Source organism: Euleptes europaea, chromosome 8, assembly GCF_029931775.1.
Source record: "Euleptes europaea isolate rEulEur1 chromosome 8, rEulEur1.hap1, whole genome shotgun sequence".
Taxonomy (NCBI): domain Eukaryota; kingdom Metazoa; phylum Chordata; class Lepidosauria; order Squamata; family Sphaerodactylidae; genus Euleptes; species Euleptes europaea.
Window position 1 is genome coordinate 1904320 of NC_079319.1, and position 25078 is coordinate 1929397.

The window sequence follows — 25078 nt, forward strand, 5'->3', positions numbered from 1 at the left end:
AGGCAAACCAGCCCTGCCCCTTGGTGTGCTTTAATGTCTCACTGCCTTTGAACATGCAGTTTCCGTTTAGTTTCCATCAATAGACCAGTCCAGTTGCCTTTGAAAGCTGCCCAGATCTGTGGCTAGCATCATGTTTTCTGCGGTCAAACTCCCAACCATACAAGAAGGGGGGCCGGGAGGATTTGCAGGGGAGGGGAAGGGCTGTTCCTTCTTGGCCCCCCGCTGCTTTCCTCTTGTTCTGCCTGGCTTGGCTTCCCTTCTCTTCTCCCCCCCCCCCATCATACACCCAGTGTGGTGTAGTGGTTAAGAGCGGCGGACTCTAATCTGGAGAACCGGGTTCGGTTCCCCACTCCTCCAATTGAAACTGTGACCTTGGGCCAGTCACTGTTCTCTCCGAACTCAGCCCATTTGGGGTTGTCAATCCCCGTTATTTCCAGCTAAAAGGATCAGGAAGGAAGTGATATGAAAGACATCTGCCTGAGACCCTGGAGAGATGCTGCCATTCTGAGTAGACATTGCTGACCTTGGTGGACCATTGGTCTGATTTAGTATAAGGCAGCATGGTGTAGTGGTTAGCAGTGGTTTGGAGCGGTGGAGTCTGATCTGGAGAACCAGGTTTGATTCCCCACTCCTCCACATGAGTGGCAGAGGCTAATCTGGTGAACAGGGTTGGTCTCCCTACTCCTATACATGAAGCCAGCTGGGTGATCTTGGGCTAGTCACAGCTTTCTCAGCCTCACCTACCTCACAGGGTGTGTGTTGTGGGGAGGGGAAGGGAAGGTGACTGTAAGCTGGTTTGATTCTTCCTTAAGTGGTAGAGAAAGTCGGCATATAAAAGCCAACTCTTCTTCTCCTTGAATGTCACCAATTGTTTGTCAGAAGCTGGTGGGGAGACGCTGAAATCTATGAGTCTTGACTTTTCTCATGTTCTCCTTAGACCTCCATTGGTACTCATAGGCTGAGCAGGTCTGGAAAAGCCCCATGCTGTTTTTTCTGTAAAGGGTGGTCCTATAAATCTGCATTATGTTTCTTCCATCCTTGGGGATAATCTTGCTTCTCCAGAACTCCAGAAGGCCAAGGAGAAAGCCCAGAAGAAGGGAGACTTCCAGGAAGAAGCTGCCATCTGTAACCAACTGGGCGAGATCTTGGCTCGCCATGGTGAGTGTTTGCCAGGCAGTAGGAAGGCCTGGAGTGCCACCTCCAGCGTGGGCCTTTTGTGGGGGCAACTGAGCTATGGAGACCCCTTGAAGTTGTTCATATGGTGACCATCTCCCAACCTAAGTGGCTAGCTAGGGGGTTCCAACCACTGTGTAGGGCTGACACTGCTATTGGCTCCATGTTAGGTGGGGCTTTTATTTCAATGTCCATGTGTGGGTGGGGCTGAGAACAGGAGGCCCCTGCTAGCGAAGATTGCCAGGCCTGGCGATGTAAGTGCTTGACTCTAAGGTGGGGGTTCCCAACCTTTTTGAGCCTGTGGACACTGTTGGCATTCTGACACAGGATGATGGACACAACCACAAAATGGCCATCACAGAAGGCGAAGCCAACCACAAAATGTCAGGGAGTAAGGTTATCCTTAAATCTGATGGTAGTTCTTCAGCATGGGTATTTTTAGCCTGAAGAGGAGATGACTGAGAGGAGATATGATAACCATCTTCAAGTACCTGAAGGGCTGTCATATGGAGGATGGTGCTGACTTATTTTCTGACACAAGCTCCATTTAACAAGATTCTTTTTTAAAAAATGAACACATAATTTAACCATATTTTCTTGCTTACGCACAAATATACATATTGAGCTAGCTAAGATAAAGTCATCTGGCAGTATCTTTCGGATCTCCAGTTGCCAACCAGAAGTTCTGCTGGCCCCCTCCACTTTCTAAAAACACTTGGCTAGCACCAGGAAGGTATCGGCGGGCATTATAGTCCCCATGGGCACCATGTTGGAGACCCCTTTTCTAAGGGGTAATATTCTCTGGGCCAAGCCCAATAGTGCATGATGTGTCACTGGCTCCTGACTCTTATTCCAAAGCAGCCAGAGGTGACTGCAATCAGGAATGGAGGAAACTTTAACCCTTTACTTGATGGCAATTTTCCCACTCAAAATCTCCCCCCCCCCCCAAAAAAAATCTGGTCTGCTGCCGCTGCTTGTTTTTATTTTGAAACCCTCAGTGCTGGGTTTGTGGCCTGTATCTGCTGCACAACCGTCAGCTGGCTTGAATGTTCATTTACAGTTGGGTAAAACCAGGCTGAGATATTGCGACATCTTCAGAACTTTTCAGAAAGCCCTGAGAGCTAGTGTGGTGTACTGGTTAAGAGCGTGGGGTCTAATCTAGAGAACTGGGTTTGATTCCCCACTCCTGTACACAAGATTCTAATCTGGCGAACCGGGTTGGTTTCCCCACTCCTCCATATGAAGCCAGCTGGGTAACCTTGGGCCAGTCACAGTTCTCTCTGAACTCTCTCAGCCCCACCTGCCTCACAAAGTATCTATTGTGAGGAGAGGAAGGGAAGGAGATTGTAAGCCAGTTTGATTCTCCTTAAAACGTAGAGAAAATGGGCATATAAAAACCAACTCTTTTTCTTCTGTCTTGAGCTGAGAGTTAAACTCAGCAGTCACTGGTTGGAGTCCAGCTGGCTAAATCCTTTGTGGGGGGTGAATAGTTAGGAGATAAGGGGTGGCTTTTGGCTCCATCTAGTATTTTATCTTGAAGAGTTTCCCATCCTTTTGCCTGTTACTTCTGTCCTTTGTCCTCTTGTGGCTGAAGATTCCACAGCCTAGGTCTTGTGGGGTCTTGGAATAGGCAGAGTCTGCCCATGTCTGGAGCTCATGGCTTGGTCCTTGGCAGGGCGCTTCCAGGAGGCACTGGAGGAGCACCGGCAGGAACTGCGTCTCTTGGAGAGCGTGGACGACGTCATCGGCTGTGCCGTGGCCCATCGGAAAATTGGGGAGCGCCTGGCGGAGCTGGAGAGCTATGAAGCAGCATTGAAGGTATCCGGGCCAGGGGAGGTGGGGGCTCAGAGCAAAGCATGCAAGTGCATCTTGGCTCAGAGCGCGGATCGGTTTGGGTTCCAGGTGCATTTTCTGCACCTTGCTGCTACTTCTAGGACAGTGGTTCCCAAATTTTCGGACCCCCCCCCTTGGTTCCACAAACTCAACCCCAGCGCCCCCTACCCTATCCTATAAAAAAGTATTATTCAAAATAGGGGTTTGCATGACTCACTAAAGAAAATAATAACAATAAAATTTAACAATTAATTGCACATATATTCAAAATTAAATTAAAACTTTTTAGTTGAAATTTATTCAACAAAACTGATGACCTTGACCCAGTGGTACCAGCTCTTCAAAGTCTGGAAATAAAATTCTGATAGTTTCCACCAAATTTGCCAGCATGGTGCCATAGCTTGATCGATTGTAAATTAGTGAATAACACAGTTGAAGGGGCCAACCTCTGGTGCCCCCCTGCTGCCCTCTTGCCTCTTAGTGCCCCCCTCAGGTAATCCCACCGCCCCCCAGGGGATGGTACTGCCCACTTTGGGAATAACTGCTCTAGGGCATGAGAGCAACTGGAGCATACGGAGGGGGCTCTCTGGTCACATCTCCCCACCTCTGGAACTCTCCTCCTCTGGAGGGTGGCAGAAAGTTGCACCTGAGCTTATCTGGACAAGTATTTAAGGCTTGTGGAGAAACGAGGCCTTATCTTCCTGGTCACGTCTCTTAGGCTTAGGTTGCTGCTGGGGGTCCCGACCCTTGAACACATGAAGCTGCCTTATACTGGTCTATCAAAGTCAGTATTGTCTACTACTCTACCAGCAGCGGCTCTCCAGGGTCTCAGGAAGGGGTATTTCACGTCACCTTCCTGCCTAGTCCCTTTAACTGGAGATGCCAGGGATTGAACCTGGGACCTTCTACGTGCCAAGCAGAGGCTCTACCACTGACCCTTGACTCTCCTCTCTGCATCCCTTTGCACAGCATCAGCGTCGCCACTTGGAGCTGGCGCACTCCCTCCACAACCACATTGAGCAGCAGAGGGCATGGGCGACACTGGGCCGCACGTACATGTTCATGGCCGAGAGCGACCCTTCGAGCGGGGCTCTGCAGGAGGCAGAGGAGGCCTTCGTGAAGAGCCTGGCGATCATCGAGGAAACGCTGGACGGTACAACTCTGTCTCCCTCGGTGTGAAGGGATGGGTGGGGGAACTGAGTGGGGGTCCCCCAGGCAGGGAATTGTCCCCCTGCAGCGGCAAACTCTGTTGGTGTGTCTGGATATCTCGCTCCCCCCATTCACCAGGGTGTGGGGCTCTTTCTTCCGAGGAGGACAAATCAGTCTTGTAGTACTTAAATGGTGTCTGTCTGGGGATCTGCTGCCTGACAGACGGCTGGCTGTTTTCCCAGGGGAGGTGCCACAGCGGGAGGTGAGTGAGATGAGAGCCCGACTCTACCTAAACCTCGGCTTGGTCTATGACAGCCTGAAGAACCCGGCCAAGCGCAGCGACTACATCAAGAAGAGCATCTACATCTCGGAGTAAGGGTGGCGGCGGCGGGGTGTGTGTGTCTCTGTTCCCCCTCCTGAGTTGGAGGGGCTTGGATTTAGAGCAGGGCGCCCACTACCATCTTTCCTGGCACCCACCCAAGTGTTTTTAGAAAGTGGGTAGGTGTGGGGGGTGACTTTTGCCCAACAAGGCTTCTGATTTGCTGTGCAGATTTTAAAGAAACATTGCTTTGGCAGCAGCTACCCTCACCCCCACCACAAAGATCTTCCCCATGTGCCTGCAACTGTTTCGTGGCTGTGCCCATCACATCCTGTCAGAATTCCAAAGGTGCCCACAGGCTCAAAAAGGTTGGAGACCTCTGATGTAGAGCCTGGCTGGACTTGTATGTCCATCTGGAAAGCCACGTGGGGCTGATCCTTGAGGAAGAGTATAAATATTTTAATAAATAAAATAAAATTCCTATATGACATGTCACACCTGGGGAGATCACTCAGGCCACAGCAGTCGGCCTGCTTGCCCTCTCTCTTCAGACGTGATTGGCGCCTTAACGCTGTAAGACCCACCTCCAGCGGGAGGGCAGGGGCGCCTGGTAATGCTAAGAGACTGGTGGAGGCAGCCTCTGTGGCTCACCTTGGCGTGTGCGGCCAGGCGATAGAAGGCAGTAGAGGTGTGGCCCCTTGGGAAGGAGGGGGTTCTGTCTTCCTCACCTACAGAGATTGGTCCCTCCCCTTGAGGCTCCCCGAAATCCCCTGGTGTGGCTCACACTGCCAGGAATCCAGGCTGCCTCGAGGTCAGGACTAGTTGGTGCAGTAGGTGGACTCTTTGGGGGGGAAAGAACACTCAGGCAGACTCCTGTCCTCGTCCCCCAGAGAGGGCAAGTTCTCTTCCCCTTCCCACCTGATGCTTTGTCAAATCCTTGGCCTACCTGTCCTGAAAGTCCTGCTCCCCATCCCTGTTTCTCCTCACCGGCACTCTGCACTTGCTCAGAAGTGCTTCCCGGATGTACTGCTTCTTCGAGGAGTTAGGATCCGTCGTCCTGAAATGCAGGCCTGGCTGGAGCAAAGGTGCAGCCAGGCTTGGCTCTCTCGTGAGCTGGATCTGTGTCTTCCCCCTCTCCTAGGCAGGCCCACCTCTACGAGGACCTCTACCGGGCCTACTTCAACCTGGGCAACATCCACCTGCGGGAGGGCGAGCATTCCAAGGCCATGCGCTGCCTGGAGAGAGCTCGGGAGTGCGCTCGCAAGATGAAGGAGAAGTACATGGAGAGCGAGTGCTGCGCAAGCCTGGCCCAGGTGAGAAGGGGCCCCTCGCTTTTGTTCACTCTGTGTGCACCCCCCTTTCGAGCGCCTCTGGCTGGAAAGTCTCACAAGAGGCTGCTTGTGTGTTGTCCATCTCTTCCCTGTTGTGGGATGGGGCCACGGTTTGGATTACACTTACCTGGTAGGCTTGTGGAGTTCGTAGAGAACCCTGGAATTCCCATTTCAAACTCTGATATCTCACTGGGGAGGAATGGACTCCCCCCCCCCCCCGGTTCCTCTGGGTCCCAGGAGGCTGGAAAATTAATAAATGCTTAAAAACTTCAGTGAGAGTATAAAACCAGCCTAAAACTTGTGTGTATAAAGAGCTATCAAGTCGCAGCCGACTTATGGTGACCCTTTCTGGGATTTTCAAGGCAAGAGGCATTCAGAGGTGGTTTGCCAGTACCTTCCTCTGCAGAGCAACCCTGGTACTCCTTGGTCATCTCCCATCCAGATACTAACCAGGGCTGACCCTGCTTAGCTTCTGAGATCAGGCTATACTATGCTGCCTTCCCTCCCAGCCTAAAACATACAGCACCTGAAAACTAGTCTCATTAAATGCTTTTTTGGCTAGAGGCAGGCTGTAAAAACAAGTTTCTGAGATCAGTGCCTGAATTAATAGCGTGATTAAAAAAAGAAAAGTTTTTCCCTGGCACCTGGAAGAGAATAGGATAGGTATCAGATGAGCAGAGAAGGTGCCACCACTGAGAAAGCCCTGTTTTGGGTTTCCACCCGCCTCACTTTGGAGGGCGGGCTCAGAGACTGGGGCTTTGGAAATCCAGCAGCACGTTCGAGATCAGCAAGATTTGGGAGGGAATAAGCTTTTGAGAGTCAAATACCCTTCATCAGATACCTTTGATTCTTTACCCTGAAAATCTTGTTGGTCTGTGAGGTGCTGCTGGACTTGTCTCTATCTGTTCTGCTGCAGACCAACATGACTATCCTCTGAGGATGGGTTTGGGAGGAAGGAAGGCCATAACTGCCAGGCTGGACATTATGGGAGGAGGTGGTCCTTTCCCCCCCCCCCTTTGCCTCCAACCCAGATGACCTGGCTGAAGGAAGTTCCTGACCACAGTCTGAACAAGGAATGTCTTTTCCCCTTAACTGTCGGCAAAGCCTGTTGTGGAAAAGGCAGCCCCCTGCCTCATCTGTCCCTTGGCTGCCCCACCCATTCCTCCCTTCTCAGTCCTCAGCCTCTGCGCTCCACCCTTTTTCTCCTTGGGTCAGGCATCTTCTGAGCATCTGTGTGTTGTGTACAGCACCTAGCACACGGTCTGCATTAAGCAAGAGCAGTAATTTGAGCTGAGCCCTCGAGGGGTCTTGCAGCTTGTTGCTGGGACATCTGTGACTGGGGGGCTCAGTTGTGAGCTCCCTCCTGGCTCCCCCCGACTCACATGAAGCTGCCTTCTACTGAATCAGCCCTTTGGTCCATCCAAGTCAGTATTGTCTCCTCGACCGGCAGCAGCTGTCCAGGGTCTCAGGCAGAGGTCTTTCACATCACTTACTTGCCTAGTCCCTTTAACTGGAGATGCCAGGGATTGAACCTGGGACCTTCTGCATGCCAAACAGAGGCTCTGCCACTGAGCCACGGCCCCTGCTCCGTGTTCCCTCCAGGTGCTGCTGAGCCTGGGGGACTTTGTGGCTGCCAAGCGTTTTCTGAAGAAGGCCTACCTGTTGGGCTCCCTGCAGCCTCAGCAGCGGGAGAGCGTTTGCCGCAGCCTGCGCTACAGTGAGTTGACCGCAGCTGACCGGTCCGCCCCTCAGGGCTGGTGTACTGTTCTGCAGGGAAGCGGGCCAGGGTGTTCATTGCACACCAGTGTGCTCTGTGCTTGAGAGGGTTTGTGAGACCCCTTCTCCCTGGCAGCCATGAAGGTGAGCTCCTTACAGCAGGCCCTGGAAGAGGCGGAGGCATCTAGCAAGCCGCAGGCGGTGGTGAGCCTATGTGAGCAGCTGGGGGATCTCTTCTCCAGAGAGGGGGATTATCAGCGTGCGCTGGAGGCCTACGAAAAACAGGTGAGGGCAACCTTCGGCAGGTTATGTGTGAACACATGAAGCTGCCTTAGACTGAACCAGACCCTGCTGGGCCCATCCAAGTCAGTATGGTCTACGCAGAGTGGCAGCTGCTCTCCAGGATCTCAGGCAGAAAAGGGTCTTTCACATCACCTGCTTGCTTGGTCCCTTTAACTGGAGATGCCAGGGATTGAACCTGGGTCTTTTTGCATGCCAAGCAGATGCTCTACCTCTAAGCCACAGCCCCTCTCCTTGATCCATCAAACTAAATATTGCCTGCTCAGACCTGCAGCGACTCTCCAGGGTCTCAGGCAGAGGTCTTTCACATCACCTACTTGCCTAGTCCCTTTAACAGGAGATTCCGGGGATTGAACCTGGGACCTTCTGCATGCCAAGCAGATGCTCTACCACTGAGCCACAATCCCTCCTGTGGTGAAGTCAAGTATTTTCAGGGGGCAATGGGAGACCCTTTTATAGGAGTGGGGGTTACTGATCGCAACCCATTCCACTACCAGGCCAAAACGTGTCTTGATCGGTGGCAACTTTCCAGGGGCGTGGATGGAGACATTTGCTCTCCTGGTTGCCTGACCTGGCAAGTAATAAGCCTGTGGAGCTTGAGCTCTTACCACTGGAAGATTCCCTACTCATGAGTAGGGACAATTGGGTGTCAGCGGAGGATATGGACCAGGGCCCCTTCCCTCTTGGTGGCCAAGGGCAAGTTTTGGGGTGATAGCTGAATTTTTAGGAGCAGTTTGAATGGAGATTAGAAAGAGAGGTTGCTCCAGGTGGCTGAATTTAGCAGGAGTGACTGTAGGGTTGCCAGCCTCCAGGTGGTGGCTGTAGATCTCCCGCTATTACAACTGATCTCCAGGTGATAGAGATCAGCTCCCCTGGAGAAAATGGCTGCTTTGGAAGGTGGACTCTATGGCATTATACCCCACTGAAGTCCCTCCCCTCCCCAAACCCTGCCCTCCTCAGGCTCCACCCCCTAAATCTCCAGGTATGTTCCACCCTGGAGCTGGCAACCCTAGGTGACAGTGATCCCCCCCCGCCCCATGCTGGCAAAGGGAAGAGGGAGAGCCGCGGTGCTGGTGGGGGGGGGTTTGCTCATTCTCAGTAGCAGTGTGGAACGATCTTGTTTCAGCTGCGCCACGCTCAAGCTTTGAAGCACCCGGCACATGAGCTGGCCGTGATCCACGTTTCTCTGGCTGCCACCTTTGGGGACCTGAAAGATCATGCTCAGGCGGTACACCACTATCAGGCGGAGCTGGCGCTGCGACAGGGGAACCCCCTGGAGGTGAGGTGGGCCTGGTGCGCGTGTGGATGTGTCGTGTGCGTGCACGGACGACAGCTTGGACTTCAGGTCCTCAGCTGGTGTACTGCTGCGCGCCTCCCTATCCTGTGTCTACACCAAGCAGCTGCTGAACTGCCCCTTTTCGTAACTCAGGAGTATTGCAGGAATCAAGGCTGGACGTTTGCCAGAGGCGAAGGAGGGGCGAGAGCTGTAACCTCTCTTCTTCTTTCTGTGGCCAGGAGGGGAAGACGTGGCTGAATATCGCTCTGGCCAAAGAGGAGGCCCGAGAGAGCTACGAGGCCCTGGAGCCCTGCTTCCAAAATGCTCTGAGAGGGGCAGAGAAGGCTGGCAACCTCCGACTGCAGGTGAGTTCAGGGGGGTGGGGAGAAAGACCCCAAAGAGAGCAGCTCCCGGTCTGGCTCAAGAGTTGGAAGGGACCAGCAGGTCATCTAGTCCACCCCCCTGCACAATGCAGAAAATTCACAACTGCCTCCCCCCCACACCCCCAGTGACCCCTCCATGCCCAGAAGATGGCCAAAAAAAAAATCCTGCAGGATCCCTGGCCACTCTGGCCTGGAGGAAAATTGCTTCCTGACCCCAAAGTGGCGCTTGGCATTTCCCTGGGTATGTTAGAAAGGGCTGCAGGTGCCAAGCACTGACACAACCCTTCCTGCCCTCCCTCTCACAATCTGCCTAAGGTCATAGAATCAGCATCGCTGACAGATGGCCATCTAGCCTCTGCTTAAAAACCTCCAGGGAAGGAGAGCTCACCACCTCCCGAGGAAGCCTGTTCCACTGAGGAACCCCTCTAACTGTTAGAAAGTTCTTCCTAATGTTTAGGCGGAAACTTTTAATTTAATTCCAACCCGTTGGTTCTGGTCTGACCTTCTGGGACCCTACTGTCTTTGCGTTATTAAACTTGTTAGGAAATCTGCCTCATCTTTCCTGGAAATGCATTCTTCTATTCAAAGCTTTAGCACCTTAGAAATCTCTAGATAGCCAGCATGGTGTAGTGGTTAAGAGCAGTGGTTTGAAGCGGTGGAGTCTGATCTGGAGAACTGGGTTTGATTCCACACTCCTCCATGTGAGTGACGGAGGCTAATCTGGTGAACTAGATTTGTTTTCCCACTCCTACACACGAAGCCAGCTGGGTGACCTTGGGCTAGTCTCAGCTCTCTTAGAGCTCTCTCAGGCTCACCTACCTCACAGGGTGTCTGTTGTGGGGAGGGGAAGGGAAGGGGACTGTAAGCCGGTTTGATTCTGCCTTAAGTGGTAGAGAAAGTCAGAATATAAAAACCAACTCTTCTTCCTCTTCTAAGGCAGGGGTGTCAAAGTCAATTGTTTTGAAGACCAGATATGACATAAATGCCACTTGGTCAGGCCGGGCCATGCCTCGCCAGACCGGATCGAGAGTGGAGGGCTGTGGCTGCCTCGGCTGGCTCGTGGGCCGGATCCGGCCCTTGGAGGTTACGTTTGACACCCCTGCTCTAAGGTGCTCCTGGGCTCAAGTCCAGCTCTTCTGCTGCAGACCAGCACGGCCACCCTCTGAGATTCTATCCAAGGGTGCTTTCCCGTCTCTACAGGCATCTGTATCTGCCTGATGGCTCTCGAGTCTGATGAGCTCTGGCTTTTCTTCCTTCCTGAAAAAAGTAGAGTAGTTGGGAGGATTGGCTGTGTGTGAGGTCAGTGAAATTAAAGCCAGAGAGTAAACAAGGCAGGCTTAAAGGATTCGTCCCAATGCTGGTCACCCCGGAGTAAGCTGGAATGCAAAACCCAGCAATGGCTTGTTATCTAAAACGGGGAAACCGTATCTTTCAGGGTCAGATCCTGCGGTCCTTCCATGCCTCGCAGCAGAGGTGTGGCCACCCCGAGGCCTCCGCCACGCTGGCCCGACTGGAGGACCTCCAGAGCTCCCTGGGCTGGCACTTGGATGGGGAGACTGGTGAGGAAGAGGAGGAGCTGCAGAGCAGCGAGCCCCAGGAAGAGAGCGACCTGGAGCTCTCGGGCAGCGGTGAGAGTGGGGCGGAGCATCCACGGCAGGTGTTGTGGGGGGGAACGATGCTGCAGGGTGCAAGAGGCTTGGAGCTGAGGTGGGGGCTGGCGCAGGGCCATCTGGGCTAGGGGTGGGGTGCCACATTTGCTCCTTGGCTTGCTCGGTTCACACTCTCGTCTTCGAATGAGAAGAATTCTTGTCCTGAGGGAACTGTTAAACATACCTCTTGCAGCTTTTTAGCTCCAGAAAAATGGGTGTGGGGAGGGGGGCGGGAGGGGCGGGAATAATGGAGACAACCGGATTGCAAGAGGTGTGGAATAACGATGGCAAAAAAATATTTATTTTTTATTTAAAACCTTTTAATTTTGCTTTTCCAACTGATCAGGGTTCCCAAGGCAGTGCACATAAAAACATTAAAATATTTGAACAATCTAAAAAAGCAGTTAAAAGTATAATTTAATTCAAGAAAAGTGTATAACAAACAATACTAGAGGAGGGTCAATAATGGTTATTGGGGGTATGCCAAAAAAAAAAAAAAAACGAGAAGTCGTCACCTGCTGGCGGAAGACACTGACAGAGGGAGAGAGATGAATCTCCCTGGGGAGGGGGTTCCAAAGTTTTGGTGCCATGATGGAGGAGGCCCTTCCTCAGGTTGCCACCCATCTAGCTTCATATGGCAGGGGCAACTGAAGCAGCGCCTACAAGGATGACCTCAGTAAGCGTGTAGGTTCTTGTGGGAGGAGGCAGTCCTTAAGGCATGTTGGTCCCAGACATTGCGGGGCTTTAAAGGTCAAGACCAGCCCCTTGAATTGAGCCTGGAAGCAAACTGTGGCTCAGTGGTAGAGCATCTGCCTGGCACGCGAAAGGTCGCAGGTTCAAACCCCGGCAGCATCTCCAGTTAGGTGATGTGAAAGACCTCCGCCTGAGACCCTGGAGAACCGCTGCTGGTCTGAGTAGACAAGACTGACTTTGATGGACCAAGGGTCTGTTTCAGTATAAGGCAGCTTCATGTGTTCAAGCTGGAAGCCGGTATAGATGGAACAAGACTGGAGTGATGTGGTCCCTACGACCCACTCCAGTCAACGCTCTTAGCCTCATGCTTGCGAATTCAACACATGAGGAGGTCCATTGGCATCAACAGGCAGTGGGTGGAAGTTGACGTACTTCACTGGTGGAACTCCTTCCATAGCAGGATAGTGCCAGGACCTGGAGAGTTCACAGCCACCTGTTCAAAGCCGGGGCTGCCGAGTTCAGGTGCGGTCAACCACCATCCCAGAGTCCGGCTGCGAAGGACATCTCGACCTGCTGGCTCCCTGGGGCAAGCCGGAGGCAGGCCTACCCTTTGAGTTGTGAACTCCCCAGGGGTGTCTGAATGGCCATTGACGGTGACCAGGGGTGTCCTGGGGCCTGGTTTGTGGATGTGGCTCAGTTCTCGCCTCTTTCTTTGTCCTCCAGATGGAGAGGATGACATGGAGGGCTACGGCAAAAGCGTCCCTGGCCGGCGGAACATCAGCAAGGTGAGGCTGGGTCTGCGGGCCAGGTAGGCGGGGGCTACTCCTAAAACGGAGAGATGAGCAGTCTGGCTGTGCTTTGGGCCTGCTTTGTGAATGAAGCGAAGGAGCTGGGTGATGCCTGACTGTGCCCCTTTCTCAGTGGAATCAGCGGAATGACAAGGGTGAGACGTTGCTGCATCGAGCCTGCATCGATGGCAACCTGCGCCGGGTCCAATTCTTCTTGGAGAAGGTGAGCCTGAAATACCCACACAGCGATTCTCCTCCCTGCCACAGTGGGGGATAGGTGCATTCTGCTAGCTGCCCTTAGCTCCTGGCTAACACTTGTAGCCTGCCTCTCCGCCTGCTGTCGGTGTGTGGAATTTCATTCTTCCTCTTCAGTTTTGAACCCCACCCTCAGAAAGTCCCAGTGAGAACCTTCAGATGAGGGTCAGCCCAATTCTCCTGGCTGTCTGTAGTTTCCCCCTTCCCCTTTGTTTCCATTTGTATTTTTCCATAGCTTGTTCTGTTAGAGGCTATTGGAGGGGGCACATAGAATTCCTATCCTGGCCCTGCTGTTTCCCTCCCTTCCGTTTCTGTGGTGAAATTTCCTGAGGAAGGAAGGTCCATTAAAACATATAGACATAAACAGTTCCTCCTCGATGGAAAGGAAAACTGCAACTCCTAATGGGAGTAAAAAAATGTCCTGCGTTATCAACCCAGGTCACCTTTCAAGCAAGCCCACAACCAGTTCCTCGCCCCCTGGAGCATCTCCCACCTGCCCTCACCGCCACCTTTCGTCAGAGAAACTGAAGCCAAAGCAGTTGACAGAATTAATAAAACATAGTCTAGAAGCATGACTTAACTGAGGCTGTCGTTCTTTGGTCACATGTTGAGAAGCCAGGAGTCACTGGAAAAGACAGTCATGCTAGGAAAAGTTAGGGGCAGCAGGAAAAGAGGAAGACCCAACATGCAATGGATTGACTCTATAGAGGAAGCCCCGGCCCTCAGTTTGCGAGATCTGAGCAAGGCTGTCAACAATAGGACATTTTGGAGGTCATTAATTCATAGGGTCGCCATAAGTCGGAAGCAACTTGATAGCACTTAACACACAGAGAGGCATACCAGCCCAAATAAGATATCCTTGATGTAAATCAAGGAATGAAGTCTGGCAAAATGACCTTCACTCAAAATCCCCAGCAGATGAAATTCCAGGAATAGCTCTCCTAAATAAAGCTTGATTTATAACGTGTGGGAGATGGGAGGGAGAGCCCATTTCACCATACAGGGCTGGCTGTTAAGAAAGCTCGTAACTCCCTATATGGGGGTGGGGTGGGGAGGACGGATTGGCTTCATAGCCATAAGCGACTCAGGGCTCATATAGGGATAGGAATTTGTAGGTCCCTTGCCTCCAAACCTGCACCTTTGATGGTGCCCTGAAACAAGTAAGGCTGGTGTGATATGCAGCCAGCAGAGGACAGGCCATCGCGTCTGAAGTAGCTGCGGTTTCTGGGTTATCTTTACGGGCAGCCTTCACGCCAGGGGCCCTGCAGGAGTTCAGCTGGGAGGTTACAAGAGTATTTGCTAGATTTCAAGCAGATACAACCTGCCCCAGCGAGGCTGCTGGTGGGTAGAAAGTGCCGTCAAGTCGCAGCTGACTTGTGGCCACCTTGCATGGTTTTCAAGGCAAGAGACGTTCAGAGGTGGTTTGCCATCGCCTGCCTCTGCAGAGCGACCCTGGACTTCCTTGATGGTCTCCCATCTGAGTGCTGGCCAGGGCTGACCCTGCTTAGGTTCCAATGAGCTGGGGCTAGGCTGGGCCATCCAGATCAGGGCAATGAAGCTGGGGCACACTCAAAGGCATGCGCCAACACTTCCTGCTGAGGTTGGGGAAGGAAGGGTGTGACCGTCTTGGGGGCGCTGCCTTGCCCTTTGCAGGACCTGCTCCCTCGCATGCCAGGGAGGGGGAACCGGCCAGGGGGTACAAAGGCAACTGATCTTCCAGCCACCTGGACCTCTTCTGTTCATGCTCCCCCTCTCCACCGCAGGCTCACCCTGTGAACCCTTGGGATTACTGCGGCTGGACCCCGCTGCATGAGGCCTGCAACCACGGGCACCTGGGTAAGCGCTGGGAAGGGGATTGGGGCCCTCTTGTCTGGGAACCGGGGCCCTGGAGTCAGGTGGTCGGGGCCGCCTGACATGACCCCCCCTTGCTTCTTCCTCCCAGAGATCGTCCGCTTGCTTTTGGACCACGGGGCTAACATCGACAACCCTGGGGGGCCTGGCTGCGAGGGCATCACCCCCCTACACGATGCCCTCAACTGCGGCCATTTTGATGTGGCTGAGCTCCTGATCCACAGAGGTGCCTCGGTGGTGCTGCGTAATGCCAAGGTAGGGACGAAGGAAATGCTGCTGAAAATAGGGGTGGAATCGAGCATTACTTGGGGGGCGCCGGCTTTAGACAGCCACTCTGTGTGTGTGTGTGTGTGGGGGGGTTTTCTTCCACTAGCCCCCATTTGCTCATGCAGTTTTCCTTGCCTCTGTTCTACCTTCTATGTTGCCACCAGAAGACTACTAAAAAACTACTGGAGAGCCAGCGTGGTGTTGTGGTTAAGAGCGGTAGTTTGGAGCGGTGGATTCTAATCTGGAGAACTGGGTTTGATTCCCCACTCCTCCACCTGAGCGGCGGAGGCTAATCTGGTGAACTGGATTTGTTTCCCCACTCCTATACATGAAGCCAGCTGGGTGACCTGGGGCTAGTCACAGCTCTCTCAGAACTCTCTCAGCCTCACCTACCTCACAGGGTGTTGTGGGGAGGGGAAGGACTGTAAGCCGGTTTGATTCTTCCTTAAGCGGCAGAGAAAGTCGGCATATAAAAACTAACTCTTCTTTTAACATTGCAGCCAAGTGGAACTCCTAGTCGGGGTGGGGTAAGGGAGGGGTCTGTTGTCCCAATTGCTCCTCCTGCTTCCAGTTTGCCTTTCTCATCCCCCCCCCCAAATTAGGACATGATCCCAGACACTCCATGGCGCAAATAGCAAGTCCCTGACTCCAGTGTGTAAATGTGGAATTCACTGCCAGAGGATGCGGTGATGTCCATAGGCAGAGGCCTTTAAAAAGGGATTCGACAGATTCATGGAGGAGAGATCTTCCAGTGGCTGCTAGCCATGGTGACTAAAGGGAACCTCCGTGTTCGGAGGCAGTCAACCTCTGAATTACCTGTAAGAGGAGGTAACATCAGGGGAAGGCCTCGGCCTCTATGCCCTGTTGTTGGCCCTCCAGAGGAACTGGTTGGCCACTGCGTGAGACAGGATACTAGACTAGATGGATCACTGTTCTGATCCAGCTGGGCCTTTCTGATGTTCTTAACTTGCAGGCACAAACAGGGCAATTTGGGAGTCTGTCTGTTTGCCTCCTGGGGTGCTGGGGGGGTGGGCTGCTGGGTTGTATTTGTCTCCCTCCGCCAGCAAGAAGGGCAGGGCAGGTCCAGTCACAGGTGTGCAGGCCAGAGAGTGTCTCACTGGCTCCGAGTGATGTGGGCTCCTAAGGAAGTTCTGCCATTCAACATTCCCGGCGTTTCCCCCTGTGTAGGGCCTGAACCCCTTGGGCACTCTTCAGGAGTGGGTGCGTCTATATGGCCGGGATCTGGACCGGGAAACTCGTGACCGCTGCAAGGCCATGGAGCAGCTGCTCAGGAAGGCCATGGCGAGTCAAGGTGAGGCTGAGTGGAGGGAGGGGGCCGTGGCTCAGTGGCAGAGCATCTGCTTGGCACGCAGGTCTCCGGTTCAATCCCCGGCATCTCTAGTTAAAGGGACCAGGCAAGCAGGTGATGTGAAAGACCCCTGCCTGAGACCCTGAGAGCCGGTGCCAGTCTGAGTAGGCAATGCTGACCTTGAAGGATTGAGGGTCTGATTCAGTGTAAGGCAGCTTCATGTGTGTTCATGTGAGGGAAGGGGAGATCCGGGGGGCAGGGGGATGCTGCCGCTTTCTTCCTGGATCTGCAGCTAGTCCTTGGGGTTTTGCTCGTTTCTTAGTGTTCTTTGCTGCTGCAGGGGAGGGAGGCCAGAGGGAAGCACCACAAAGAGGGCAGTCTAGGCCCCAGAGGAGTCCGTTTTAGAGAGCTTCAGACGGGGGCCGTGTTGGTCTGCAGTAGAACAGCAGGACTGGACTCCTGTTTTTGTTATTGTCATTTATAAGTTTTAAATAAATTTTCTGATTAAAAACATTTTTGGGGCATGAGCTTTACAGAGTCCAATCTCCCTTCATCAGATAGAAGTAGGGAACTTTCACTCTCGGAAGATCATACCCCCAAAATCTTGTTGGCCTCGAACAAGCTACTGGATTTGAATGGAGCAGTTCTATTTTGGATGGCGTGGGCTCTTCTGGATTTCTGCTTCTGTTTGTCTTGCCCAAACCAATGGCTTTCTGCTCAAACACCTGCTTTTTTCGGGGGGGGGTGTGTGAAAGGGGGGACCAGTTTTGCTAGCTGAGGGTTTCTGGCCTCTCCCCTCACAGGCTCCAAGTCTTGGGCCCCACGAGGAGAGCCAACGAGTCACCTTTTTGACTTGGAAGTCTCAGAGTCCCAGCCCTCCTGCCTTCCGCGTCCCGCTGAGAAGCCCCGCAGTCCCCGGAGGGCCCCGAGGCAGAACGGTGAATCGGGCCTCAGCGAGGCCTGCCGGGGGGAGCCCGAGGACAACTGCATGATTCCCCTGAGGCCTGTCAAGAAGAGGCCAAGGGCCGAGGAGCAGGTGCTGGGCCGAGCCGAGCGGCAGGACGCTGGCTTGGCTGCCGCAGCTGAGTACCAGGCAGCCATGCGGCGTGTGGGCAGTGCCCAGTCCCATCCGCCACCGACCGCTGAGCGCACGAGGCCCTCCGGGCCAGCCCTGATCCCCTCGGAGGAATACGTGGGAGACAATTGGCTGGAAGACGACATGGGCCCAAGCCACTGGTCCCGCAAACGAAGCCGCCGGAGTCGGGGCGAGGAGTCCGGGTCCGACTCGGAGGAATCCTCAGGGCCCGAGAGCAAAAGTGGGGGGCCCTGCCCGGCCCCGGAGTCCACGAGGAAGAAGCGGCGGCGCATCAGGCAGAGTCGCCTCACCCAGATCATGGACAGGATCCCCCTGGGCAGGACACGAGGGGCTGGCCCAGCAGGGAGTCCAGGGCCAGTGGGTGACCCCAGTCCCCCCTGGGGGGCAGGGGGCAGCAGCCCAATCGACAGCAGGAATTGGGGGTGTGAGAGCCCGCCCCCAGCCTCAGCACGGGTGAGCCTCCTGAAGGGAAGGGGTGCCCATCTTGCCCGCTGCCAGGGCTGGCTTCTCCGTAGCGGCAGCACTAAGGGGGAAAGCCCTTGTCCCCGGGCGGCCAGCAGACCAACAAAGCGCCGCCTTCCCTGCAGTGTTCCACTTCGCCTTGGGCCCAGGAGGGTGCTTGATCTCCAGCATAGCTGAAGGAAGGAAGGGGGTGCCACTGAGTGGGAGGCCCCGCTAGTAAAGGCGAGCAGCATGGATGGCCGGTCCGCCCTCATCCCTTTCTCTTCTCTCCACAGCGTCCTGTTCCCCCAGCCCCTATCCGGGTGCGAGTTCGGGTGCATGAGAACGTCTTCCTTATCCCCGTGCCCCACAGGTAAGAGGCAAAGGGGTATCTGTACCCCAGAACCACTCTCTGGGTTCCTCTGGCCCTGCTCTAGTGGCTGCCGTCATCTCGCCTTGAAAGGTGCTGCCTTGGAGGCCAAAAGGGCTTCCTTTTCTCATTGCCTGGAGCGTTCCTTTCTCTCCTCCTGCTTTGCCTTTTCACTAACCACCTGCTTCTCTCTCTCGTCCCTGCGATCTTCTTTCCTCTCTCCCCCATCCTAAGAAACACCTTGCTGGATCAGAGATCTGGCTGCCCCTCTGGGAAGCCCCTAAGGAGGACACTGAAGGTAATGGCCATCCCTGCTTTATCCCCAGCACTTTGTATTCAGACATAATGCCCCTGTTCTTTCCCCTTTCCAGGATCCCTGACCTCTTTTCTAATATTCTCCCCCCTCCCCACCAACAGAATTACTCTCCTGCTCTGTCCAAAGTCGTCTGGCTGAGGTTACTGGCCCTCGAAATCCTCTGGACCCACAATAGCCTCATGAGTTCTAGCTCTCTGGTAGTCCTTGAAGACTGTCCAGAAGCCAGAGTGCAGAATGCTGTGGCCAGAGTGTGGGTCGGAGTGGGTCGGAGGGACCACCTCTCTCCAGGTTTCTTCCACCCGCAGTGGCTTCCAGTTTGCTTCCAGGCCCAATTCAAGTCACTGGTCCGGACCTTTAAAGCCCCGTAATGTCTGGGACTGCTGTGCCTCAGGGACCGCCTCCTCCCATAAGGACCTACCTGTTCCCCCCAGTCCTCCTTAGAGGCCCTGCTTCGGTTGCTCCTGCCATTTGAAGCGAGATGGGTGGCAACCTGAGAGAAGGGCTTCCTCCCTCATGGCACCAAAGCATGGGAACGCCCTCCCCCGGGAGATTCGTCCTCCTCCCTCCGTCTGTGCCTTCCGCCAGCAGGTGAAGACTATTTTCTTTTGTTTGGCGTACCCCCAAGAACGGTTACTGGCCCTACTTCCTGGTTCTGGTGTTGTTTGTTTATATGTTTTTGTTGAATTGTCTTATCATTTTAAATGTTTTTAATTGTTTGCATGTTTGAACATTTTTATGCCCGCCACCTTGGGGACCCTGATCAGATGGAAAGGCAGCATAAACATGTTTTGCTAGTGAATAGTGTGAGCTAGATCACGACGGGTAGCCGTGTTAGTCTATCTGTAGCAGTAGAAAAGAGCAGGAGTCCAGGAGCACCTTCAAGACGGACAAATTTTCTGGCAGGGTGTGAGCTTTTGTGAGCCACAGCTCACTTCTTCAGACGTCCTTCAGAATGGTGTGAGCGTCTGAGCGAGCAGGTCTCTGGCTCCAGGGTGGCCTGTGGGTGGGCAGGGCTGGAAGGCGGATGGTCCAGTAAGAGCAAAACTCCCTTGAAAAAGAGAAGAATATCCTGCCTGGGGGGCAGGGAGGAGGATGGTGCCTGGCTGTGTCCCGCTGATCTGGGCTCTCTCCCCTCCCTGCAGTGACAGCGAGAGCCGTCCCATGTCCTGGCTGGCAGACCAGGCCTCCCAGCGCTACTACCAGATGTGTGGGCTGCTGCCGCGCCTCACACTGAAGAAGGAGGGGGCCCTCTTGGCTCCCCAGGACCTCATTGTGGATGTCTTGCAGAGCAACGAGGAGGTGAGGGGCCATTCCGGGGGTTTCTGCCTGCAGGGGAGCAGGAAGGCTGCTATCTCAAAGCTAAGCAGCTAGCCGGGAGGATATTTGCATGGGTGGTGGGAGAGACTCCTGCCGTAGGGTAGTCCACAGCTGCAAGGTGCGGAGGGCATGCTGCCTGGCATTCTGTTTAGTGACAAGCCAGGCAAGTCCTGCCTGCAGTGGTGATGCCATCAGGGAATGCTTAGGGCTGTTTAGCCTGGAAGGAAGGCGGCTAAGGGGAGACATGAGAGAGGTCTATAAAATTATGCATGATATGGAGAGAGTGGGCTGGGAGAAGCTTTTCTCCCTCTCTCATAATACTAGAATGTGGGGTCACCTGCTGAAGCTGGAGGGTGAGAGATTCAAAACAGATAACATAAATTATTTCTTCACATCACACATAGTTAAATTGTGGATCTCCCTGCCCCAGGATGTGGTGATGGCTGCCAACTTGGAAGGCTTTAAGAGAGGAGTGGTCATGTTCATGGAGGAAAGGGCTATCCATGGCTACTAGTAACAATGGACACTAGTCATGATGCATACCTATCCTCTCCAATCTCAGAGGAACATTCCTGTTATATTAGGTGCTGTGAAACACAGGCAGGAGAATGCTGCTGCAGTCCTCTTATTTGTGGGCTTCCTGGGGGCCCCTGGTTGGCCCCTGTGTGATCAGACTGCTGGACTTAATGGGCCTTGGTCTGATCCAGCAGGGCCTTTCTTATGTTCTTATGAACCGCACAGGCAGATAAGCCTGAAGATGCCCCAAGGTGTGTGTGGGGTGGGCGGTCTGGCTCCCTGCTGCCCCCTGCTTAAAAAATTCAGGTGCAGAATATTCCAAAGTGGGGTTTCCCGGAGTTGGAATCTGGCCGTTAGCAACAGGGGATGTTTTGGGTGTGGCTGCTCCACCCCTTGACCCTGGAGGTGGGGCTATGGAAATTTTCATCCTTCTCCTGGTTCCTGCCCTGCCTTTGAGAGGTGCCCAGTGTGCTGAAGGCAGGCCATGCGGAGTCAAGATCAGAGCAAACCAGTGTGCAAGGGTAGGGATCGGGGCCAGCTCCAAGATAGAGCAGAGATAGAGATGTTGGGCTGTGTCTTGGGGGCCATAATTAAGATTTTGGGAGAGCCGGCCAGTGTCTCCCCAGCAGAGAGGAGGGCCTGAAACACATTAGTTGGGCCTCAGGAGCCCCTGGTTGGGGGCGGGGGCAGACTCCTTTTCCCTGGTGCCTCGCAAAACAGTGAAGTTGTGATTATTGTGGCCTCCATGGTAGGTGTTGGCTGAGGTGCAGTCCTGGGACCTGCCGCCCCTTCCAGAGAGATACCGCAAGGCTTGTCGGAGCCTGTCTGTGGGTAAGCTCCAGCCCCTTGCCAGATGGGGCTCCTTTGGGGGTGGGGTGTAAAGCCGGCAGTCTGCCTGGTTCGGTGCATGGAGCCCTCTGGGGTGAGTGGGGAGGGGGGCTGGGCTATCGCCAGGACAGGAGGCCACGGCCTTCCCCCGAGAGGCTGGTCCCCCCCATGGCGTGGCATAAGGAAGCCAGGAGTTGCTTCCCCTCCCACTCCCTGGCTGCTTGCGGGGCTCTGGCCGAGGGTGACATGTGGGGTCTCCTCGGCTGCCAGGGGAACATCCGCTGCTGCTGAAGATGCTGGAGCGCCAGGAGGCGGGCCCCTCCTCGTTCAGTGCCTCAGGCATGGCCCTGCGTGGCCTCCACCTCACCCCCCTCCTGAGGGCACTCAAACGGCAGACCGCCCTCCAGCGTCTCTGCCTCTCTGGGACCGGCCTGGGGGACGACTCTGCGGAGGAGCTGCTGGCCAGCCTCAGCACCATGCCCGGCCTGAAGACCCTGGACCTCTCTGCCAACCGGCTGGGCCCCGAGGGGCTGCAGAAACTGGCACAGGGGCCCTCTGGCCCGGTCACCTTCCAGGTAGAGTGAGGGGGCGCTTCTGGCTGCTTCAGATTGGGGGGGGGACAGTTGTTGGGACTAGCTTTGGTGTTGGGTTCCCAACCTTTTCCTCACCCAGCCGCACCCACTTTCCTGACAACATGTGGCGGATGCCAGGAAAGGGGTCGGCGGGCACCATGGCACCCATGGGCACGGCATTGGGGACTCCTGGTTTAAGAGTTTTTTTTGTGGGGTGATCGCAAGAAATGCAGACAAAGATGGAGAATCTGGGAGGCAGGGAAGCATCGCCTGCATTTGGAGCCTTCCACAAACTAGCAACCTGCTCTTTTAAAATGAAAGTGATGCTTAAATGGGGTTCTGGAACAACAGTTCGACCTTCTCAGATGCTGCCCGTCCTGCCGCCACTCCTCTTGGGCTCCTTACTCAGCACAATTCAGCCTGGAGTTTGCCCCCAACCTTCTTTTTCTCGGTTTTGCTGGGGGGTTTCTGCTGTGACTAGTTGGCCGCTGTGTGGACAGGCTGCTGGACTTGGTGGGCTTTCGTCTGCTCCAGCAGGGCTCTTCTGATGTTCTTTCGACCCTCCCTCTTGTTTCAGAACCTGGAGGAGCTAGACCTGAGCTTGAACCCGCTGGGAGACAGAAGCTGCCAGGCCTTGGCCTCCCTCCTCCAGGCCTGCCCTCTCCTGAGCACGGTCCGCCTGCAAGCCTGCGGCTTCACCCCGGCCTTCCTGCAGCACTACCGCCCCCTAGTAGCCAACGCCCTGAGAGGTAAGGTACGGTCAGGCCAGCTCTGCCTCTAGGCTTCTCCCCCCACGCAGGCTGGGCCACCTAGCAGAGAGGCAGACGTCCATCCATGTGCATGTGCATCATGCTCCTGCTGGCGGGGGTGGGACAGCAGCTGCCGCAGCCAGTCCACACAACCTTTACGCAGGAGTCATTTCCCTGCAACGAGTCCCTGTGAGGATTCCTAGGAGTTCCTTTATTTTGAAATCATCCTTTCTTTGAGGTGGGGGAGGGACAGATGTTACCCTAGTTTTTCCCTGTTCTGGGGCAGCCGTCTTTTCCCAGGCCAAAGAACCATAGAGCCTCTGACCCCCTTCTCAAAGTGGAGTGGGGGGTCCCTTGTTCCTGCCGTTGCTTGGTTTCAGTTCCTCCTTGGACTGACCTACATGCCCCCCTTAGTGTCTGGGGCCACCTTTGGCGAGAGCAACCCTGGAAGATTGTCTCTTCCCCCCCCCCCCCCCCGCCAGCTTGCTTTGCTTTTGGCAGGTTTGGAGAAGCTTGGTGGTAAATGGGCCTTGAAGGGAGGGAGGTGGATGCCTGATGGAGGACCCCCTGTGCCCCTTCCCCTCATACGCTTCTTGCTGGTTAGCGCCCACTCAGTCCACATGCTCAGGGCATGTCTTGGTTGGGGTGTGTGTGCAATGCATCAGAAAGGGCATTGAAGTATGGGCGGGGAGGGGTGGGTGGGAGACTGTCAACATGGTTTGGGACAACAGGAAATCAGGGCCCTCGAGGTGTGTGTGGCCCATTTCTCCACTTTCTCTTAGTTGTGGGTGCTGCCCAACCCAGGATGCTGCTGACTCTCTCCCCACACACCCCCAGTCCTGTCTAAACTCTCCTGTGCTCCCCTGCCTTGAATGCTAACTGACCGCTTCTCTCAGGGGCCTTGCACTTGAAGCGGTTGGCCGTGTCCCACAATTCCCTGGGCTCCACAGGCCTCGGCCCACTCCTCCAGAGCCTGCCTGGCACTACGCTCACCCACCTGGAGGTTGGCTCTGTGGATGCACCAACAGGAGACCAGAAGCCACTGTGGGACGCAGTGGTGAAGTACCTGGGGCAGGTATGGAGGGGGGAGCAGGTTGGCTCTGTGGATGCACCAACAGGCGACCCGAAGCCGCTGTGGGACGCAGTGGTGAAGTACCTGGGGCAGGTATGGAGGGGGGGGGCAGGTGTCTGGCAGAGAGGCGCCTGCAGAAGAGGCTGTGCTGGTCAGTCACTGGCTTCGAGACCCTGGGGGAGGGGGCTGTTTTCCTCATTGGGATCAAGCCTGGGGTGCTGTTCAAGCTCCCCCCCCACCAGGATAGGGCACTCCCCCTCCCCCAGCAAGCGACTCCATTTCTGAACCTCACTTTCTCTCTGCGCAGGAGGGCTGTGCTGCTGCCCACTTGACGTTTTCTGGGAATCGTCTGACCGATGAGGCTGTTGCAGAGCTGGCCAGGTAGGGAGAGGTTGTCCTTTCTGGGTGCTGTTACTCTGCTCCTGACAGCCCGTGCAGTCCATGATGGCTCATCTTGTCAGGGGCAAGAAGGAACTCCACGGGGGGCTGCTGCCGCCTGTCTGGCTTAAGCACAGCCAACAACCCCTCCCCCAAACGGTCCTCTCTGCAGGTGCCTCTTCACTTGCCGCTCGCTGGTCTCCCTGGACTTGTCAGCCAACCTAGACATCAGCATCGTGGGCCTCCGGACACTACTCACGGCCCTGGAGGAGCGACGGAAGGGACTGCAGTTGCTCAACTTGGCTGGTGAGTGGGGGGGGGGGGCTGCTTGAAACCTCCGTCTTCTCTTGGGGTGGGTGGGGGGAGCCATAAAGTAGAAACTCCCACACCATTCAGTGTAGGATCTAAGGGGGGGTTAGAAGTGAAGGAATTGGAGAAAAGGGAAGTATTCGATGGCCCCCTCCCCTTTTTCCGACTGGGGCTGACCTGCCTCCCCCTTCCGTTGCTCAGGCTGCTCTGTGAGGAGCCCCGTGGACTGCACCACCTGGAGCAAACTCTCTGCTAACGTCCGCCACCTGCGGCTCTGCACGCGCCACCTGAGCCCCGGTGATCAGCGGGACGTGGCAGAGCTGTGGCCCTGCTCGCCGGGCGCTTCTCTCCGCACCGTCACACGGCAGCACAAGCTCTTCTGCCAGTGCCTGGCTCCCGTCTCTCCCGGAGCAGACCCTACAGCTCCCAATGGCTCCATTTGACCCTCTGACAACGATGGGAAATTCCTGTGCTAGGTGGAGCCCCCTTCCTGGCTTGTCCTGGAACGGAGAGGCAGATGGACTGCGCTGGGCTTTTGCGGCTTCCTTCTTCGGAACAGGCTGCAGGAACAGAGGGGTTGATCTTGGGAGAAAGATGAAGAACCGCTGCTGGGCCCAGAAGAGCAGGGACTCATGCAGAGCAGCAAGTCATCCAGTCCCCAAAACCTCTGCTTCTGTTAGCACAGATGCTGCATCTTGAGGGGATGGGAGGGAGGTGGGGGGGCAAGAGACCTCCACGGCCATTTTCCTGTTGTACCGTCTCTTCCTTCGATCCTCCTTCATGGGAGCTTAAGCTTTCAGCCCTCTACTATTTATTGAATAT

At 54.9% G+C, this 25078-nt stretch overlaps 1 protein-coding gene across 1 annotated transcript; it reads left to right on the forward strand.

Annotated features, from left to right (window-relative positions):
* Nucleotides 1-1070: 1070 nt before the first annotated feature.
* TONSL (tonsoku like, DNA repair protein) lies at nt 1071-24699 on the forward strand. Its single transcript, XM_056854133.1, has 25 exons — nt 1071-1158; nt 2849-2991; nt 3976-4159; nt 4398-4527; nt 5616-5787; nt 7408-7522; nt 7658-7806; nt 8948-9100; nt 9337-9462; nt 10916-11108; nt 12546-12607; nt 12744-12833; nt 14629-14701; nt 14808-14971; nt 16172-16295; nt 17096-17841; nt 18126-18202; nt 19658-19814; nt 21101-21179; nt 21447-21751; nt 22326-22497; nt 23394-23572; nt 23877-23950; nt 24120-24253; nt 24458-24699. The coding sequence occupies exons 3-25, from the start codon at nt 4063-4065 to the stop codon at nt 24697-24699; spliced, it is 3813 nt and encodes a 1270-aa protein (XP_056710111.1). The 5' UTR covers nt 1071-1158; nt 2849-2991; nt 3976-4062.
* Nucleotides 24700-25078: the final 379 nt, after the last annotated feature.

Excerpts from the sequence above, each read along its gene's own strand:
- TONSL (XM_056854133.1), top strand. The coding sequence starts at position 4,063 with ATGTTCATGGCCGAGAGCGACCCTTCGAGCGGGGCTCTGCAGGAGGCA. Across the intron at positions 16,296-17,095 it reads GAAGGCCATGGCGAGTCAAG|GCTCCAAGTCTTGGGCCCCA; the intron begins GTGAGGCTGAGT and ends CTCCCCTCACAG. Across the intron at positions 21,180-21,446 it reads TTGTCGGAGCCTGTCTGTGG|GGGAACATCCGCTGCTGCTG; the intron begins GTAAGCTCCAGC and ends CTCGGCTGCCAG.